The sequence below is a fragment of the Vanessa tameamea genome, chromosome 20 (genome assembly GCF_037043105.1).
Source record: "Vanessa tameamea isolate UH-Manoa-2023 chromosome 20, ilVanTame1 primary haplotype, whole genome shotgun sequence".
NCBI lineage: Eukaryota > Metazoa > Arthropoda > Insecta > Lepidoptera > Nymphalidae > Vanessa > Vanessa tameamea.
Window position 1 is genome coordinate 8438518 of NC_087328.1, and position 21225 is coordinate 8459742.

Sequence of the window (21225 nt, forward strand, 5' to 3'; positions counted from 1 at the left end):
TATTTTTTACTTGACAATCATTATTAAACAAATGACCAAAAATGATAAGTATTCGTTTTGCTAGTCTAATATTAATACCGATATTTATTGCTGTTTACAGTAGAAACACTAAGAAATTACAGTAATATTGCAGATCCAATAGTGACAGAAGAACTGGTTATTTTTTTCTCCAAGAGAATCGGAATTGCACTTCTTCGACAAAATGTGATGAAATTGACCATGTTTTGTTCTGGTTTAAAAGGTGTGCGAGGCTTGACTACATGCACACGGTACGTATCATCAGTGTTCCCAATAATTAAAATTAACTAATGGCGGTGATCTCTAATAATCAGCAGGTCCGTCTGCCAATCGAAATTAAAATATAATAACTAATTAAACTATTAAGAAATATATTATATAAATTTATATTTACTTGAAATTACAACAATTTTATAATTAGATATAGATCGACAGTGCAGCACATCTGTGTTAACACTAACCTCATAACTAAAACCATAACACGTTTAACGATGACCATAATACTATGGATATCACCTGAATTTATGTGCCTTCATAACTTTGATAGTTGTAAGCGGTGTCTCAATCGTAATGCGTAACAGTCGAACAGCAGTAAAATTTCGATTTAACTATCTATATATTCCATAGATCAGGTTTTTAAGAGTAAAGTTGCTTGGTTTGAGAACATTATTAGTATTTATGTGTAAGTGGGTATAATATGTATATTTTATATTACATTACATTTTACATTAGCAGCCTGTAAATTTCCCACTGCTGGGCTAAGGCCTTCTCTCCCTTTGAGGAAAAGGTTTGGAGCACATTCCATCACGCTGCACCAATGCGGGTTGGTGGAATACACATGTGGCAGAATTTCGTTGAAATTAGACACATGCAGGTTTCCTCATGATGTTTCCCTTCACCTCCGAGCACGAGATGAATTATAAATACAAATTAAGCACATGAAAATTCCGCGGTGCCTGCCTGGGTTTGAACCCGCAATCATCAGTTAAGATGCACGCGTTTTAACCACTGGAGCATTGGAGCAGCGTGGTGGAATATGTTCCAAACCTTCTCCTCAAAGGGAGAGGTGGCCTTTAGCCCAGCAGTGGGAAATTTACAGGCTGATAATGTATGTATGTATGTAATGAACGCAGCCAGTGCAATTCATGGAATAGAGAAGTTTTGAGTAATTATCTTTCTAAGATCGTATTTGAATGCCACCTTGCACTTATATATTAATTAAAACGAATTCGTTTTTAATATCATTAGAATCATAAACATTATTCTAATCAATCATAATGATAAAGCGTTTATATCTTTATATAACACGAGATAACACATCTTTAAACATGTCATAGAACAAGAATCATTAAGAGAAAGCGGGAACATTAAAATGCGCGTCGTCGCGCCCCCTATGCGACACGGAGGAGATTAATTATTGTTTAACATACCTACACTTTATAACATTTACTTTGGTCTGTTATTCACAGTAAATAAGGCTTATATTATAACATAAGTAAACGCTTAACATAATATATTATATTCTACTATAAATTAATACTTAATGTTAGAAACAATTTTCTTTTGAATCAATTATTTAAATAGCGATATGTTTGGGAGCTATAGATGAATTAAAAAATTAAATCGATATGTTTAAAGGGACGGAAGTATGTAACAGGAAGTCGGAGAAGTACGCTTTGATTTGACCAATGAGCGCTGTGCGCGTTATGCGAGTTGACCTTCATATGGTACCGACTCATCTTCCGAGAGATGTAATGTTAATGTTGCTTATTACCAAATGTTCTACAAAACGATTGTACGATCTTAATATGCGTGCAAGATTTAACAAAAGTTATAGATTTATTTTTCGTTTCATGTCTATATGTGATAGATAAGATACATTGGTACAGCCCGTCATAGCTACAAAGGGTCCCATCGGGAATCAGTGTTGGGATTTGGAACCCAACTTGGAAATTGAATGGTATGCCTATGGATTGCAGTAATTGTTTTTAAAATAATTTTATTTAAATTTGGTTATTTTTATAAAGATTTATATAATTTGAGTAGTTTTTTTAAGGTTAGGTAATATACTTTATCTAATTGTGAAATATTAGTTTCTAAAAAAAATTTTGTTACAAAATATTTAAATAATAAATTTGTTTTATAATTAAACCCGATGGTAGGATAAAATAAATATATATCTAATAAAATAATAAACCTATACTTTGCTATTCACTCTATTGGCATAATACCTTAAGAAATGAAGCAAATATATAGACATTCAAAATTACGACTTGTTTACCAACTTAATAACAAATGAATGTATATTTTACTAGATTTTGGCAAATGTGAATAGAATTTGGAATTTAAGATTATTTTTAAGCCAACTTTAGAGCGGTGTAGTAATGTAGGAAATAACTTCTGAAAATGTGGCTTTGAGAATATATTTCAGGTCAATTTTATAGAGTTATCGTGAAAATATTATGTTGGCGAACTATTGATTTTATAAATTATGTAATATTTTTTATTTATTCACATAAAAATATTTACGTTAAGGCCTTAATTATATACAAATAAAAAAAGTGTATGAGTCATGACCGCGTGGAATGCAAGCAGTATTTCCCCATTGAATCGCAATTATTCCGATCCTCTGGTCAAAAAGGAACCAGCGCTGCCACCAGTGAAGGCAATAAGACGAGGCGTTATATTTTTAATAAAGGTTTTTGCAGTGTTAGTATTAATAATTTAATGCATTTGTTTGAACTGAAATTAGATATTATATACACAAAAACTAAATTTAGTATGTGAAAATTACGAGGCGATTTTTTTTTTCTTAGAGAGCCAATATCTATGGCCGGTGATGACAACTTACCTTCAGGTGGCCAATTTACGTGTTCGACTACATAATATATATACGTTCGAGTTAATATTGCACTGCACTCTCCTTGTGATTGGAATTGGTCGATCTGACACAGTTTAAGGTAAGCTCTATGGAGTTCTTGTGAGCCGATATGGTCAAATGGTTAGAACAGAAAAATTTTAACCAATGATTGCGTGTTCATTTTATGTGCTTTATTGGTATTTATAATTCATCTCGTGATCGGTGTTAAAGGAAAACATTGTCAGAAATTCTGCATGTGTATAATTAAAGTTAAATTCTTCCAATGTGTGTCCATTAACACAGATTAAAGCAGAGTGGTGGAATGGTGGAGAGGAAGCCTTAGCCCAGTCGTCATTTAAAGGCTGTTACTTTACTTTACTTGTTAGAAGGCTTGGATCATATTAAACTGTGCTATCTAGTGCGGTTTTGATGTACATGTGGCAGAACATTAACACCGAACACGTTGTAAATTACAAACGAAATACACGTGAAAAATTGATACTTGATTGTATAAAGATATATAGCTTCTATAAAGATCGATATGTTTCAAACACAAAATAAAAACGTATTAATATTAATACTTTATTTTGTTTAATATTCGTAATTAATCGTCAAATTTTATTATTACATTTAACCAAATAAATGTGTGAAGTTAATTAAGACAATAATCGTAGACGAGCACACGCTGGCAATCTCTATAGGTAGCGAAATATTTAACGGTATACATCGCCATATTTTACATTGAAATGACCTTATGTTTGTGTATGTAAGAAATATTTCTAAGTCTTCTTTTGTTTTTGGATCTGAAAGATATTAATTAGTGTTAAAAAAAAGTTCTGTAAATCTGTACTACATATTTTTCCAATTATTTTATGCTTATTGCAAAGGAAATTGTAATTTATTTGGTCTCTATAAAATAAATTTTAATTGCTATTTGAAAACTTAATAAATTAATATTTTAAATAAAAGTGTATGTTTTGTCATCAATATCGTGATAGGTGAGTTCTATTTGTAGGAATTATTTGACATACTAATCGTAATCACTATAAGGTGCTGTTAAAGTGAGTCCTATAATATATCCGTAGTCGTTTGAAGATTAGTGTCCAACTTTAATATGTTTGACCTTTAATTTATGTTATATAATATTCATATAGATGCATAATTTATAATATATTATTAAATACCTGTTTCACATATAAGGTGGTGGATTAAAACTGTCCGAATTTTTTCAACTTCCATCAAGTGTAACTCCACCACGATACACGGCGAAAACAGAAGAAAACATACTTGGCATAAATGTATGACGGTGAATCCGATAGATTCTACAGGTTCCTAATAAAAAATAATCATTTATATATAAAGCATTTTCTATATAAAATATATAATCCTCTTCCAATGAGCCGAGATAGCCCAGTGGTTAGAATGCGTACATCTTAAATGATGATGGTGGGTTCAAACCCGGGCGAGCACGACTGAATTTTCATATGCTTAATTTTTTTTATTAAATAATTCACTTGTGTCAAATTTCAACGAAATTCTGCCACATGTGAATCCACCAACCCGTATTGGAGCAGGGTGGTGGAATATACTCCTAACCTTCTCCTCAAATGGAGAGCAAGTCTTAGCTCAGCAGTGACAAATTTACAGGCTGTACATGTTGTATCCTCCTCCAATAGAAGGAAGCCTTTTTATATTATTATTGGGGTAGAATTCATAGCAATCATGTTTGTACTCACACGGTTCTCGATCACCAACAATATATGATAAACGTTAGAAATCAATTTTGGTAAACTGCAGATAATACCGATAAACATCTGAAAAGAAAACGATACAATAAAATAAAATGATTTTTTTTTATAAAACTTAGTAACAAGCAACATGTCTGTGTTACAATGCCTCCATATTTTTTGGAATCAAACGAGTCGTGCTTCACCTACGTTACAAATAAACATGGTAAACATACATCATATTCAACAGCTAGGCAAATGGCTTGCACATTAAGGAACTGCTTTGGAGCTGGTACCACAGTCACAATGGTAAGTCGTCGCTAATGCTTATAGACATTGGCGCAGTAAGAAATTTTAATTACACCTTACATATTCTATGCGCCACCAATAATGAGAACTAAGATGTTATGCCCCCTGTACTTGTACTGGTTCACCCTTCAAACCAAACAACAATACTAAGCATTGCTGCTTGGCGGTAAAATATATGATGAGGGCCTGGTACCTACCCAGATACTTGCATAAAGTCCTATCACAAATTTATTTTGAACACAATGCTGAGATTTACTTTGGAGAACAAGATTAATTAAAAGCCATTGAAGGATATAAAATTTCAACATTGAATCTCTCATGGTTTTTGACCCCTACTGCCAATTTTCCTTTAAAGATGAAGTGGTTACTTCATGTACCATCTACGTATACATTAGTGAAAGCAATAAAAAAATAGTTTTACGTTTACAGAAGGTTACTCGAGAGACTCTTATAAAAAGAGAAAATGCACTCATCCACATCATGACATGCACATGTTAAGTCTATACACAAATGAAAAGGAAGATAAGATCTTGATCTTATCTTATCGTATCGAAAATAATAGATTATACTTACCGATGCATGAATTTCAGGTTTGATCAGATCAATTATGTCGGCGATATCTCTGTATAAATTAGTGAAGAACTTTATTTTATCAGTTTTAACCGTTTTGTTATCATATACATAAAGATAAAAATTGCACCCAGGCATTTCCTCAAGTCTCTTTCGAAGCAAACAAAGTCTATGGCGGATAATGTCAAGCAAGAGAAATCGCCAAACTCTGTTCATATCTAAAGCGAAAGAAGAGAACAGACTTATGAAGAATATGCTCCCGCTGATAAAACACGTATAGACAATGCAATGTATGCTGATAAATAAGATCCTAATAATCCAAAGTGTGAATATTGTCAAGAATATTTTATTCCTAGACTTAGTATAATGTCTCAAGTTAATCCTTAGAAAAGTGTCGATATTCAACAACTTGTAGGAGAATTTGCTGAGTTTACTGTTGTAGATAATAAGAATAAAAACAGACGATACATATTCAATCAATGACCAAATTTGAAAATAATTGGCGTGTTTACGACGGTATAACGTAGTCCCAATACTAATAACTATCAAACAAACGCTATAGACAATAGCCGCGATTCTATAACGGTTGAAGAATTTGAATACTTTAAAATTGAAACCACAAAAAAACAAAATAGCGAGCACAATTTTGTAGCGGCTTAACAAGTTTTTCTCCTTGTTTTGCTGCGTAAAGTTTTTAAGTTTAAATTGCATTGCGAAAGTTTTAGTATTTTTCAATATTTTGTAGTGTTTCGTCTGATTTATGTGGGAACTGTAATTTATGGTGTTGTTTATTCACAAAGTCACGTCAGAACGGGTTGCGGGCTGAATGTCAATAACAATTCAGGATTAACAGTGGCTCTTGCGAGTTTCGTCAATGTTTGTGTATTCGATACTAAAGTAGAAAAATATAATTAAATATTTCGTTGTTCAACTTATATTGAAATATATAAAATGTTTCTATAAAATAGCAGTGCATTTTATAAGATTTATATACTAGTCCTGGTAATTCTAATTTCAATAAGATGTCTTGCAAACGCCTCTTCATGAGAAGGCTTGGAGCTGTCTTGATAAAGCTAATAACTACAGTGCAGCTTGAGGTCAGAATTTATTATACATATGCAAGTTTCCTGACGACCTTTTCTTTTCCCACTAGATATGTAATAAACACAAAGTTACTCATTAAGTTAATGTACTCATTAAGAGGCAATGGTACCAATTGGTCTACAGTGCACAATATTGTGTACAAGATATTTTCTATTTAACCAAATCTTGGCAAATGGTAGTTGCCTTTCCATTTCAATAAAAACTGAGAGAACTGAGAAAAATGCATTGATGTTTCACACACTGTTTCCTTTGGGTATGGCAGACCTGGCCTCGAGGAGAAGATACAAGAGGACATTGAGAAGTTTATACCAATACTTAATTGATGTATCGAATCTAAATTAAGTAATGGGAATCTCATAATGGCAGCTTATAGATTTGAACAGTGAAATGACGTGAACTAACCGCAGCGCGCTCAAAGCCTTTCAATTCGTTCTGTTGACAAAAGCACCATGTGTAAAGGTGGCATAAAGCCTATCAGATTTTGATTTTCTTTTTTATACAGTATATAAATAAATGTATTAAATATAAAAGAGTTCCAACAAAGTTACCGATAACTTGTCCCAACATTCTTATAGCATATATAAATATTTGATTTGATGTGTTTCATTCACAAAATCCAGTAAAATAAAATAAATTTCCAGTCAAATTTACTTTAGACTGGTATCATGATCAACGATTTTTTTGACTAAAAAATTAGGTAACAGATAGGTACTACTGCAAGCTCGGATATGTAAATAGAATACGTGCATCTTAACCAACATTATCAGCCTGTAAATTTTGCACTGCTGGCCTTATGCGACCTCTCCCTTTGAGGAGAAGGTTTGGAGCATATTCCATCACGCTGCTCTAATGCGCGTTCATGGATACACATGTGGCAGAATTTCCTTGAAATTAGACGCACGCGTTCTAACCACAGGGCCATCTCGGGCATCTTAACCAAGGTTGGCTCAAATTCGACAAAGCACCAAAGATTTATTCATGAACTTCAGATCAATTCATCTTGAACTCGGCGATAACACAATACGCGAATAGTGAGATCGTTTGATGTCACTATAAATTTAAGCAAGTATTAATCCCAGTGGAATATTTGAATAAACTCCAAATAATTTTCAATAACATAATGCCATTGCATTTTGGTGTATTGAGCCAGCCTCTATACACGTAAACAAAATCTTGAACGTATTTTGTCTAACGTTTGTGTCAATAACAACAATTGTAACAACAATCAAGGAAAAACACTGACATAAAAGCACGCTAAATTGTTTAAGAGTTGCCATTAGGCAGCTCAGTCGACGTTCACATGCTCTTACACTATTAAGTTGTTATTGCCCGGTGGATCAAAAGAAACCTGATTCGACTGTTTCGGATGTGGCATTATTTACTTCTTAAGTGCATTAGGTTAACTGTTTGTCAAAAATCTTTATTCAATATAGAAGTGATTACACGTGCTTATTGATAGTCAAAAATCTACCACCGATTCGGAAATTAACACCTCGGACCTGAGAAGAACCGGCGAAAGAAACTCAACGGGATATATATATTTATTTTTAATTTCATTTTCACAAGTATAGTTCATGTACACAGGATACTTTTTTAAGTAGACGTTATTTTACGATGTGATTGATCTTGATCTGGTCGCAGGTACCATTACAATATGCGGCAAATGAGCGCCAGATCAAATAATTATAGTTAGCGTAATGTATGATGTAAGAAAAATGCTCGCCAGTTCTGTTACTTGAACTTGGCTGACAAGCTACCGCGTGTCTAGATGTTTAATTCAAACGTAAACCTTAAAGTAAGAGCAGATATTTTTAAGTATTAAAATCGATTGGAACTGTTGTATGTGTATATATTTTTAATTTAAAATTTTTTGAGTTGCTGTACTTTACAAAAATAAAATACCGCATCCATATTGTTGCATTATCATCATTTCGAGAACAGCCCCTCTTCACGATTGTCGTTAACTTGAATGATTGAGAACTTACGCTTTCGACTTCATTGCTTTCAATTTGTCTACATACAGGTTGTTGGTTAAAAAACATAACAAACCATGACATAAATAATAAGTAATTTTAGTAGGAATGTTACTTGTGAGATGACGTCCGACAGAGAAGTATGGAAGAAGAAGACAAGCTGCGCCGACCCCAAGTAAAATTGGGATAAGGGCAGGATGATGATGATGACGATAGTTCATATCTATGAATCCTCCTGCCCTATAATATTAAAAAAATATATATATTAATCTACTTACAAGGTTTAGCCGTGAAAGCGTAAATGATAGACAAACAGACAGTAAGACAGAGACAGTAAGACAGAATAAATTTTGCCTTTTGTATCATTTTAATCTTGTAACATTTTTATCATATTAATTATTGTAAATTAGCAATGGCAGATTTCATAGAATATTAATATATATTTTGCGTTTTAATTAAGCGTATATTAGCTACACGTGGAAATAGAAAATTTAAGATGTAACTTATTTGTTTATTGAAAAAGTTACACCAGCAACTTATCACTATTCACTTAGAACTAATAACTGATGCGAGTAAAATTCAAAGTGATGCGTCTTTAAAGTTGTAAACAAATAAGACATTTAATATTTTCTGAAATTTATATTCATTTTTTATTTATTTTGTAACAGCCTGTATACCAAGGAAATATCGCAGGTTGTTATGCTCAATGGACTGGGCATCCGATCGCGAACGCTGTAAATAATAAAAGCGTTTTTTTTTCCTTTAAAACAAATGTAATTCAATTAAAACAGTCTCGTACGGTTTTCTTATATACTACGAGTATACAAGGAAACCATACACGTCAATCCGTAAAATTAATCAATATTTATAGAAAAAAGAACAATATTTTTGAAGTGATGTTGATGGTTATAGTTAATATAACAATAATTTAATAACAGATACAAGTAATATTAAATTTATTACTATCCTATATTTCAATGTACAATGCATAGCATACTTAAGTATATCACTGCCTAAACCTAGTTTACAGGATGAAATTTTGCACAAAAACATCCTTATGCAACGAGGACTTTTGAAAATTCATCTCCCAAATGAGTAAATTTTTGTATTGTTTCAAATGTTTGTATTGAAAATTAATTATTTCTGACGTTGGAAATCAATATTTAGGCTTACGTTAGTTAAAGATTTCGTGAAAATTGGAAATATTTTTTTGTATCGAATTGCCTTTTATTGACGTTTGAAATATGAAAATCTATATTTGGGGTTTTGGAGTCTAAAACAGATTCGAGAAGAGACGTTCCTAACCTAGGAAGGTTAAATTGCGGATGGAAGTTTGTTATTTTTTAACATAGATAGAAATCAATGTTTAAGATATGTTTGAAGATAAAAGACCAATGTTATAATGGTTATCCCTTCGAGTATATGCTTTGAATATTGAAATTTTTGATGGATAGAAACAATATTGTCATTTTAAATAAAAATACTTTTATTCTAATAGACATTCACAGGTGCCTTTGAATCGATATACGTCCACAGCTTCGAATTATGTTATGTACCGGTTCATAATAATTCAATAATAATTTTAAATGGTCCGTTCCTAAATAGCCTTACTTGGTGGCAGAACTTTGTACAACCCCGTCTGGGTAGTTACCACCCACTCATCAGATATTCTACCGCCAAGCAGCAATACTTAATATTGTTGTGTTCCGGTTCCAGTGTAAATACAGGGACAAGGGACATAACACCTTGGATCCCAAGGTTGGTGGAACATTGGTGTAATGATGATTGGATGGTAAATGGTTATAATGTCTAACAGCGCCGATGTCTATGGGCGGTGGTGACCTTCAGATGGCCCATTTGTCCGCCCGTCTACCTATTACATAAAAAAAGCCTTTCTTTGGTTATTCCACCACTATTCTCCACGGCTAGTTGAAATCAAACTTTAATCCGGATATTCATATGATAGATATTAATAGATAGATAGATATATTAAGATTAATAAAATAACACATACTTTTACCGTGACTCAGTTAAACACCCGTCTTATATAGTTTACAATATAGATGATATTTGCTCAATTGTTTTCCAGACAAAAATGAGCCGCGGGGAATATTTTAAAACCGCAAAATGATAAAGACAAACGCGTTACATCAAAGGAATTACGAAAATGGCCGTGACAGGGGGATTACATGTCTTGGTTTTTTTTTGTTTATCGGACGCTTTGTGGAAAGTTTTCTGTTAGAGTTTTACAGTCGATGTTCGAAGTCGCGCTATGGAGTTGATTGAATTTGTTAACGAATTTGGATGTGGTATAATATTACCTTTTTTTAAGGCATTTTCATAGAAAAACAAAATTAGTTTTCAAGGATTTAAAGCTTATTAAAAACTACATGCGATATATGTAAATATTATATTTATCTTTTGCATTCACTTTGACAAAAAAGGTATACACATTTTTTATTATAAAGGTAGGTAGATGGGAAAATAGTCCACCTGATGGTAAGTAATCACCACCGCCCATCTACATTGGCACCGTAAGAAATATTATCTATTCCTTACACCGCCAATGCCCCTTGTGTTTGTAGTTGAACTGACTTACTCAAATCGGAACACAAGTTTTGCTTGGCTGTATATGATGAGTGGGTGGTACGTAAATTATTTGAGACTCATTGGCCTTTCACAATTCACTGCTGGATACACGACTGCCTCAAAGTGCGACAAAGCTGTCAGTTCTAAGCCCGCCACATCCAGTCGGAGCGCGCCACCTTGATCAACTCATATGCGTTCGATATGTGATTGTCTGATATTACATTGAACAGCTAATTGACATATTTGTGTTTTAATGTTTTCTTCGGTCCAATTTCTACAGCAATCATATCCACGTATAACTTTTACAAGATCCATGTAAATACCAACTCTTCTATGAAGTAGAAAATTGTTCTCAACTCCTTTGTCCGCTGACCACTCTGAATTTTTTACTATTAAATTCAGTTGCAGTCAAGTGGCCAGTATTATGGTGAAATTTGAGCTCTCGACGGCTTCGTGAGTAGTTGGATTGTCTCTTATTACAAAGGTTTTTGTGAAGTGTTACAATGAAAGTAATTTCATAATACTTTAGTGTAGGAGCCTGAATCGTAATCAAACCCCTTACACTGACAAAACTTAATAACTTTCGAAATGCAAATATTTTAAAAATAGAATACAAAAACGAAGCCCTACGTCATGCCTTTTTATGTTGTATAATTTGTATAACAAAATAAATAATAACTAAAATAAATTACAGCATCAACTAATGCTATCATTATGTACAGGTACATATATATGATATTTTTTTTCTTTGCCCGATAACCATGTATAAACTACTGAACATATTGGTATAACATTATGACCAATGAGTGCGTAATGGATGGTTAAAAGTGATAAATTTTCCTTTTTCAATTATCAATAGTAATGATAACACGGGAACACGATACTTGACCGAGTTGAGTCCACTATCTTTGTTTAAACGTATTTTAGCCACTTAATTTATGTTCAATAATACAATTATAATTATATTATATTCCTTTAGTTCTCGAACGTGCGGTCACGTGGTTCAGATGTTAGGAACACTATAGTTCTATTCTGCATTCTTGATACGTTTTATACAAAATTTCAAGATGATTGTTTGATCAGTTAAGATGTAAAACAAAAAAAAATAAACAAAAGAATATGTGAATTTATAATATAAGTTAGTATAACCTTAAAAGGGCCCCAAATATTGATATATTTACCAATATAAGATACAAAAAGTCAAGAACAAATCCGATATAATGAGACGGAAAAATAATACAATGAGTATCCTATTTCAACACACGTAACCATGGTTGCTCAATTAGGGACAGACGGACAAAAGATAGCCATAATGATTGCTATTATCCACTACGGACCACTTGCTATTGTGAACAATATCCACACTTGATAGCGGTCGAGTGTATTGGGAGTAAGGTTTAACGTCTTATTTATGGGAACTGAGTTATGTAACTGTTCCCTGCCTATCTTAGTTAAAATATAATTTTACGTTTAAATTTAAATATAATTTAAATATCGGTTTGGTGGCGCATTGGCGATCTAGGGAATGGTTAATATTTCTTAAAGCGCCATTGTCTGTGGGCGATGGTGACAACTTACCATCAGTTGGCCCATTTGCTCGTCCCCCAACCGATAAAAAAAATATACTGTAGTTGAACAAGAATTATTTACATGACGACTTTAGTTGTATAAAAATAAAAAATAGAAATACGACCGCGTGGAATGGTGGCAAGAATGCTAGCAGTAATTCCCTGTTGAATCGCATTTCTTAAACTCTGGTCAACAAATGAAGCAGCCCTCCGTCACCAGTGGAGGCAATAGGAGATGTTATACTTTTAATAAAAGTTTTTGCACTGTCACTCCAAGGTCCAAGTGTAAAGATATTTTAACAACTCATAAGAATATTTTAAACGCCATGTTTGACGCATTGATGAGTTGTTGAATGGTTTGTTATATTGCAATACTATGGCCATAAATTAAGATGATATATTCTAATTATCAGTAAAATTTTATTTTTAATTTAAGTTTTGTCAAAAGATTAAATCTTTGACCAACATAGAAGCAATATTTATTTCGCATATGTACAACGGGCTTGTAAGAACAAATTCCACAGATCTGAGCTACCTATAAAAAGTGAAATCTTATATAATAAAATGTCTTTATCTATAAACAAATAGGTACCTCTGAAATAAGGATACCATTCCGCTACCAAATTACTGTACCGCCGGGCCTCCTCTTAATCTGAAGGTGTGGTGTGCATACAAATGGCAGATTTCATTCGACAAATGTAGATAGGTGTGATCTAATCCGAGACGATTCATAACTGTGTATTTATATAATGTGTTCGGTTCACAAGATTATATCTTTTATACAAGTTTTTTTTTTTTTTATGTTGCGTTAATCCGTTATAAAGTTATTGTTAATTCGAAAAATTCTCAGTGGCAGCCCGGAATCTGAAAGTTAGAAATATGTATCTACACTTCTGTGCCACGGAAAACACGTAAGGTCTAAGGTCTTCCACTTGAACGCTTGCCAGTTGTGCCGGATTTGTCATCCCATTGGTTAATGAGCGTGAAGGAATAAAAAGTGCACCTATGTTTGCTCATAAATTTGTACAATATAATATATTCTGCGTAACAAGCTAGTCTTCCTCGATGGCCGCGGTGGAAATCCGTAAGGACGACATAACATGATTACGCCTTTTATTCCGTTAATGATCTTTGATCTCAATGTTTAACTACGTATGTCATTTCTAAATATAAATACAACAAAACATTATAAAGGTATTACAGATAACAGCCATCATTAAGCAACACGCCCAGCTATTCATTGCTGTTGAAAAATGAATCTGTTAAGGGTCGATGCAGCACCATTTCCCTTTCCTGCCGCATCCATCTTAGTCGATGCTGACACCCTTTTAATTTATCGCATATTCTCTACATAAACACACATCTATACTAATACTATAAATGCGAAAATAACTTTGTTTGTTACCGGTTGTGAAATTAACGGCTTCTGTGCTTTAGGTACGGGTAAACCCGCAGGTTCAACTAGTATATATTATGAGTACATTAATATTTAAAAAAAATACTGATGAAGGAAAACGCGGTGGAGTAGTCTCACAACCTTCTTCTCAAAATGGTGGTGTTGTAAGCAATTATATAAGCTAGAAAAGTTTATTATTAATATTAAATTCAAGATTTTCATTTGAATAGTTTAAATTTAAAACGGGGGTAGCTTGAAAGCGCATCTGTATATTTAAATAATATTAGTACCTGCAACCAAACTTGATTCTTCTCTAATAATAACCAAGCATACTAATTTTATAAATACGAAAGTAACTCTACTTTCACGACCAAATCACTGAAACGAATTTGATGAATTTTATTATATATAAAGCAAGTTTAAATCCAAGGAACGATACGTAATACCTGACGACCAAACCTTAAAACGCAAGCAAAGCCACTGAATACACTATATTATTTTCAAATTATTTGAAATATAATTATTATATGATATATTTTTTTCTAAATTTGTACTTACTACTGTGACAGTTTAAGTGATAGCACCGCTGAACAATAATCTACATAATTTATTGTTTTTTTGGGATAGCTTATTTTTATGCAAGTTTTATTATTTTATTTATTAATTTAATTATAGATTTATTATTTCAACAGACAGGATTGTATAAACATATCAAAGTTAACTCAATAATAATCAATTGAACGTCTACGAGTCGGGTCAGCGCTGCACGCTCCATTTAGCTCACGGATCATTAACCCACGTCCATTGAGGTGAGATCTCTCTGTCTTTATTTTGGTATTATTTATATATAGACGGTAGAAACAATTTATATTTTATATTTAAAGTAACTGAGTGTCGCACTGCTGATAAAGACCTCCTCTACTTCGAACTTATTTGAAATCTTTACGATTAAAATACTTTCAAAAATTCAATCGATACTAACGTCAAATTATTTCAAGATATAAAGATCGAAAATCGAGAAGTAATCTTGTGTCTGTAGAAAATTTGCATAGATACAATATTCATACCTAGGCGACCTCCGTGGTCGAGTAGTGTGTACATCGGCTATCATGGGTACACAACTCCGAGGGTTCGATTCCCGGCTGAGTCGATGTAGAAAAAGTTCATTAGTTTTCTATGTTGTCTTGGGTCTGGGTGTTTGTGGTACCGTCGTTACTTCTGATTTTCCATAACACAAGTGCTTTAGCTACTTACATTAGGATCAGAGTATTGTATGTGATCTTGTCTAATATTTATAAAAACTCACAAGATAACTAAAGATAAATAAACATAATTTGTCATCGTATTGACGCAATGTCGTTAATTTATATCTACCTTACATTTTTGATCACAATCAAGAGAAGACGTGAGTACCCAGTAATTGAACATATACGTGAAATACTTATTTTCAAAATAAAACATGTATCCAATTATTTATATAAATTAATAAAAGTTCTCACGAAATCAGATAACATCATATAATAATCCATGGTAGATAAGAAACAAGACTGCCAGAAGCAGAAACAACAAAATAATTATACTTAAATCCAGTCCATAAATCAAGATGCTGCTAAGCACACGATTAGCATCGAACAAGAAGCGGTAAATCATTGTGGCACTTCCCACCCACTTTACCGTGTCGAGTGCAAATGATCTCATTAAATGTACCTGCTGTATAACAAATAGACGCTTTGGTTGATGTACAAAAGTTCCATATTGAGTTAACAGTTCCATATCGAGATGTAAAATAAATTAAAAAACGATAGGATGTATTATAAAATTTGAAATTGGAATTTGAATTCATATTTCTCTACACTTGAGGATATAAGACCAATGCAGACGCTATTTCTTTTGACACAATGCTTATATTTAAGCATTTGTTAAAAAAAACCTAAAGGTAAACAGTTCGTTATACACCACAATTTTATCAAAACTGAGGAACAACTTAGACGCTTACTCAGCAACGCTGTTCCAATGAAACATGAGTACGTAATATGCCAAAGCGGTCTGTACTCACCTTTATTTTGAAGTTATACGCATTTTGGCGTTTTATGCACAAAGGGTTTTTTTTATGCGCGCGCACTGGGTAACTTCAAAACTATATGAAGTTGCTTGCTAAACCGCCAATCAAGTGTGAAGTCACCCGAAATAGACTTTTTATTTTATTATTAATTTAAATTGTCAACGTTTACAAAAAGAAGAAATTACATTTATCATTGTTATAAAATTTATTTTATTATTAATAAAATGATTATCATTTTTTTGTAATTAATTATTTGCATGCAATTAATATTTTTTTTTTGCTTTTATTTTAGTTGTCAAGTTTTATGTATAAAAAAGCAATGACCTTACTTGGGGTTCCATCTTGCTTCATATCAAATTTCATTAAAATCAGGTCAAAGAGTTTCTTTGGCATTTATGATATCAGTGTGGATAAGGCTGAAGAAGTAGTACTTTTATTATGCGTACAAAAATACACGCACTTATTTTCATTAAAGTGTGTCATAGTCTCAAACAGATGTACCAAAATCTATTCATATATATAGATTAAACTGGTCTAAGATAACAGTGTCATCTTTTAGTTACCTGCACTTTACAGCGTGGTATATTGCTTTATTTGACGCTTCCATCCCATTACAACGGGGCAACTGTTTGTACGAGACACTGGTTTTACGAGCTTAGCAAAAATCTGATACGGACAGCGGCGATCTTCATGTATTCTTGTTAATGTTATTCAATTCGATGCGATAGTAAAAAAAGTCAAATCATATCACGTGGCATGATCGGTGTTCAGGTATCATATTAAAAAACTGAATCCGTTTTGCACGCGGAATTTAGAAATGTTTTATTGTAAATTAGGATTTTTATTAAAACTCCAAATATATCTGTTATAATATATTTCCTACAATCCGTTCACCGTTCCGATGCAATAGTAGCTTCAAAGTTATGTCTCGTAGACACTTCCTGTTAATCTTTCTTTGTTATTACAAGATCTAAATTCAAGAATAGTATTTTTTTATTTGCACTTATACTTTTATTTATATTCCCATGCTACTCGAAATTTTAAATGGTTCAAATCATTTTGCTGGATTAAATAGCAAACATTTTTCATGCACTGCAAGAAGGGCATAGAAAAATTAATAATTACGATAACACAACATTGGAAACAGGTGCTCTATTAATAACAGTACAGAGCTTGAAATAACAAGAAAATATATTTTTCTTGTGCAATCATTTTCTAACTAACTTTATTTACTCTAATTAACTTTCCGCAAAAAGTATATTTCTACTTATAATAAATAAAAATTTTAAATGATTTATTGTGACGCAAATACGTCACCATGAACATGTCAAAAATAAAAAAATATTTAATTTTTCTTGAATATAAATTTAATGAATTAAAAAAATACATAACGTTGAAAGCTAGATCAATATTAATATTCAGAGTATCTAAACAGCATTTATGTAAGGCGAGTACTCAATAGTTGTCTCCAACCAACGATTTAAGAAGACAAAGAACCGTAAAGCGGTTGATTGTTCGCAAAACTGCCGCAAGCATCAAATTGTAGATATTCATATTTAATAGAGAAAACAAGCTTAATGTGCAGACAATTTTGGTTCATAAAATATATCAATTATGATAATTTTACGAACAGCGCTACTAACCGAAACAATAATTATATTCTTCTTTAAAATAAAATACATGTGCACTGATCATGTATACACAGTGATTGGTGTATTTTAAAAGGTTTTATTTAATTGATATCAATATTTAAATACATAACATGAAATTTAAATTAGTTTATATATAAAAAAATATATATATATAATTATATATTTCCGAGGAGTCTCAAGTAGACGTCTATTATTAGAATCAACAAATTGATGTAAGAAATATGTGGTAAAAATAGAAATTATAAAATCATTTCTACAATTTTATATAGTCTATGGTTTATTAACTTTTCTTTTGTTTACAAACAAACTTATTAGTTCCGCCAAGGTTTTTATATTGACGTATCCTATAACAAATGACAACATATTTTCTTAGAAAATATTTAACAAGTTATAATTATATTTTTAATCTCAAAGAATATAGTTGTTTTTATTTGTAATACTATTTTGTTGATATTGAATTATATATAACGATTTATAAAAAGATTTATTCGTGTATAATAAACCGTTCAAAGGTTTCGTTTGGGCTGGTAGATTTCCTCACGATGTTTTTCTGAAGCGCTGAGCGAGAAATCATTTATAAATAATAAACTTGAAACAACTCAGTGAAATTCAGCTTAGTCTCGTGTTAGGTGCTTAAAAAATAGGAACTCCAAGATAATTTCCTAACTAAGCATCAGATAATATAAATGTACATAAAAATCACCCGATTTGAACCAAATGGGAACCCGAATGGGACCAGTCAACGAGCTGAGCTGATCTATCCCCATATCTAATATTTAACCTATAACTATAATATTATGTTATTTATCATTATAGGTTAAATATTGACGTAAAAATCGATGTAATACCTACCCCGTTAGCGTTTCATTTTAATCAGTACTCGATGGAAACTACTCCATTCAATCTCAGCAAGTACACAATGAAATTAGTTTGTACGCCGCCTATCAGCAGGACAATTATTTTCAACTCTACCGTGTATGGGGAGCCTTACGTCCGTTCGCATCATTGTTTCAGAGTGATGGTATTATGCAGCGAGCAGCATCATATGTGAACATGAATCTTATGATATTTATTGTTTGGTATGTTAAATCGAGATTATTTTTTAATTATAAATATAAATGAAAAAACTGATACATATGACAGAAATAAATGACAAAACTGTCCTGTAAACTGTTGACTGTTATAAAATACATAAAAAAAAGTTATAATACAAAATCAGTATGTTAAAATCATAATATTTTTTATTCGACACATAAACAGTTTTTAATATTACAGGATGTATATTCTACCGAGTAGAACAATTAAGATACTCAGTAGGTTACACTTCCTAAAAAGTAAAACATAGTCAAGTAAATATTAATTGTTGTAGAAGTTAAATGAAATATTACAACACTGCTGTATATAAAAAGTAGAACAATATTCACTGCAACATTTCTTAGATGGTGTCATTCGCTTGGCTCAAGCTGTCTAAATTCACTTTCAACCATTGTTTAAGGTAGTTTGTTACACTTGAACAAATTTTAATTTGTATATAAATTACGTTCGGTATTGAAGTAAAACATTGTTAGGAAACCTGCATATTGATTAAAAATCAGCCACATGGGACAGGGTAACGATAATACGCCCTTAATCTTACACTCGAGACCTTAGATCAGCTATGACCACCTGGCGGTAAGTGGTCACCACCACCCATAGGCAAAAGTTCTGTAAGAAATATTAACCCTTCCTTATAGCGCTAATGCACCACCAATCTTGGAAACTAAGTTGTTATGTCCCATGTGCCTATAGTTGGCTCACTCACCCTTCAAATCGGAACACGAAAAAACCGTCTATACTTAGAGACTGTTGCATATTTTTAACTTAGTGTAAACAATTATGTTGACTAATGTCAATTTAGTATAAATACAAATTATTTTCCTTTATAAAAAAAAACTAATTGCTCCCAGCGCATAACACCATCCACAAAGGCCAGCTAAATGCAAATCACCGATAATCCATTAGTGTTCGTATTGTTACCGTATTATAAGTATGTCCTGCAATACAGCAGGGTTGCACTAATGACCCTTTCGGATGCTGAGTTATATTAATTAAATAAATAATCTGATTAAATTATACACGTTTTATGATACCCACCTACGTTCTGTGTTCCGTTACAAAATGCCACTCCACATTTTGCAGCTGTCTGTTGCACACGTAGAGTCAAGATACACTTATATATATATATATATATATATATATATATATATATATGTATAAAGTAATTTTTCTAGTATGTTTACATTAACATAACATTAACAGCCTGTAAATTTCCCACTGCTGGGCTAAAGCCTCATCTCCCTTTGAGGAGAAGGTTTGAGCATATTCCACCTCTGTTAGAGTGAACAGGCTCGTACAAATATCCACTCATAAATATTTTTTTTAAAAAACCCGCATTGGAGCAGCGTGGTGGAATATACTCCAAACCTTCTCCTCAAAGGGAGAGGAGGCCTTAGCCCAGCGGTGGGAAATTTACAGGCTGCTAATGTAAATGTATGTAATGTAAAATAATTTGACCGCCAAAGAATAATACTTTGCATAACTGTTTTCCAATTTGACGGGTGTATAAACCAATGAATGATTGTTGTTCGGAACGTTTGCAGATAAGCAAGATAATAAGTTTATATATTTTTTTAAACTATTAAAATTCTTATACAACTTCTATACTATAATCCAGTATAAACCAGTTTTAAGCATACTAGAGAGATACTGAGAACCGAGATGGGTGCCACTGGGTGGTTAGAACGCGTACATCCTAACCTATGATTGCGGGTTCAAACACAGACAAGCACCACTGAATTTTCATCTGCTTAATTTGAGTTTATAATTCATCTCGTGTTTGGCGGTGAAGGAAAACATCATGAGGAAACCTGCATGTGTCTAATTTCAACGAAATTCCACATCTGAATCCACCAATCTGCACTGGAGCAGCGTGGTGGAATATGCTCCTAATCTTCTGCACAAAGCGAGAAGAGTCCTTCCCAGCAGTGGGAAATTTATAGGCAGCACATGTATAATATACATATCAAGATAGATCTTACGGTCTACCATATAGTTGGAACTCGGGTAAGTGGTATATCTTTATCCGAATTTCCTCTTAACGCCCTTGATGCTAATAATAATTAACATATGAGACTGAAAAAACTGTTTTTACAATATATGTATATGTTTAAATAGTATCAATTATTTAAACATATTTTTCATTTAAAATGTACTAATCAAAGTACAAGTTAAGTTATTTTTAATAATTATAATTTACTCGTAATATTAAATAAATATAAAATAATAGCTAAATGACAGGACGATCCGATTACTATATTTAAAAAAAAGACGTAATTCAGAAGGTACAATTGGCTTTATA

The 21225-nt window shown here is 32.3% G+C and overlaps 1 protein-coding gene across 1 annotated transcript; it reads right to left on the reverse strand.

Annotated features, from left to right (window-relative positions):
- Positions 1–3475: 3475 nt before the first annotated feature.
- LOC113401708 (uncharacterized) lies at positions 3476–5659 on the reverse strand. The gene is made up of 4 exons (XM_026641739.2): positions 5488–5659; positions 4615–4692; positions 4063–4210; positions 3476–3681 (listed from the first exon to the last, which is right to left on the reverse strand). The coding sequence occupies exons 1-4, from the start codon at positions 5620–5622 to the stop codon at positions 3509–3511; spliced, it is 534 nt and encodes a 177-aa protein (XP_026497524.2). The 5' UTR covers positions 5623–5659; the 3' UTR covers positions 3476–3508.
- Positions 5660–21225: the final 15566 nt, after the last annotated feature.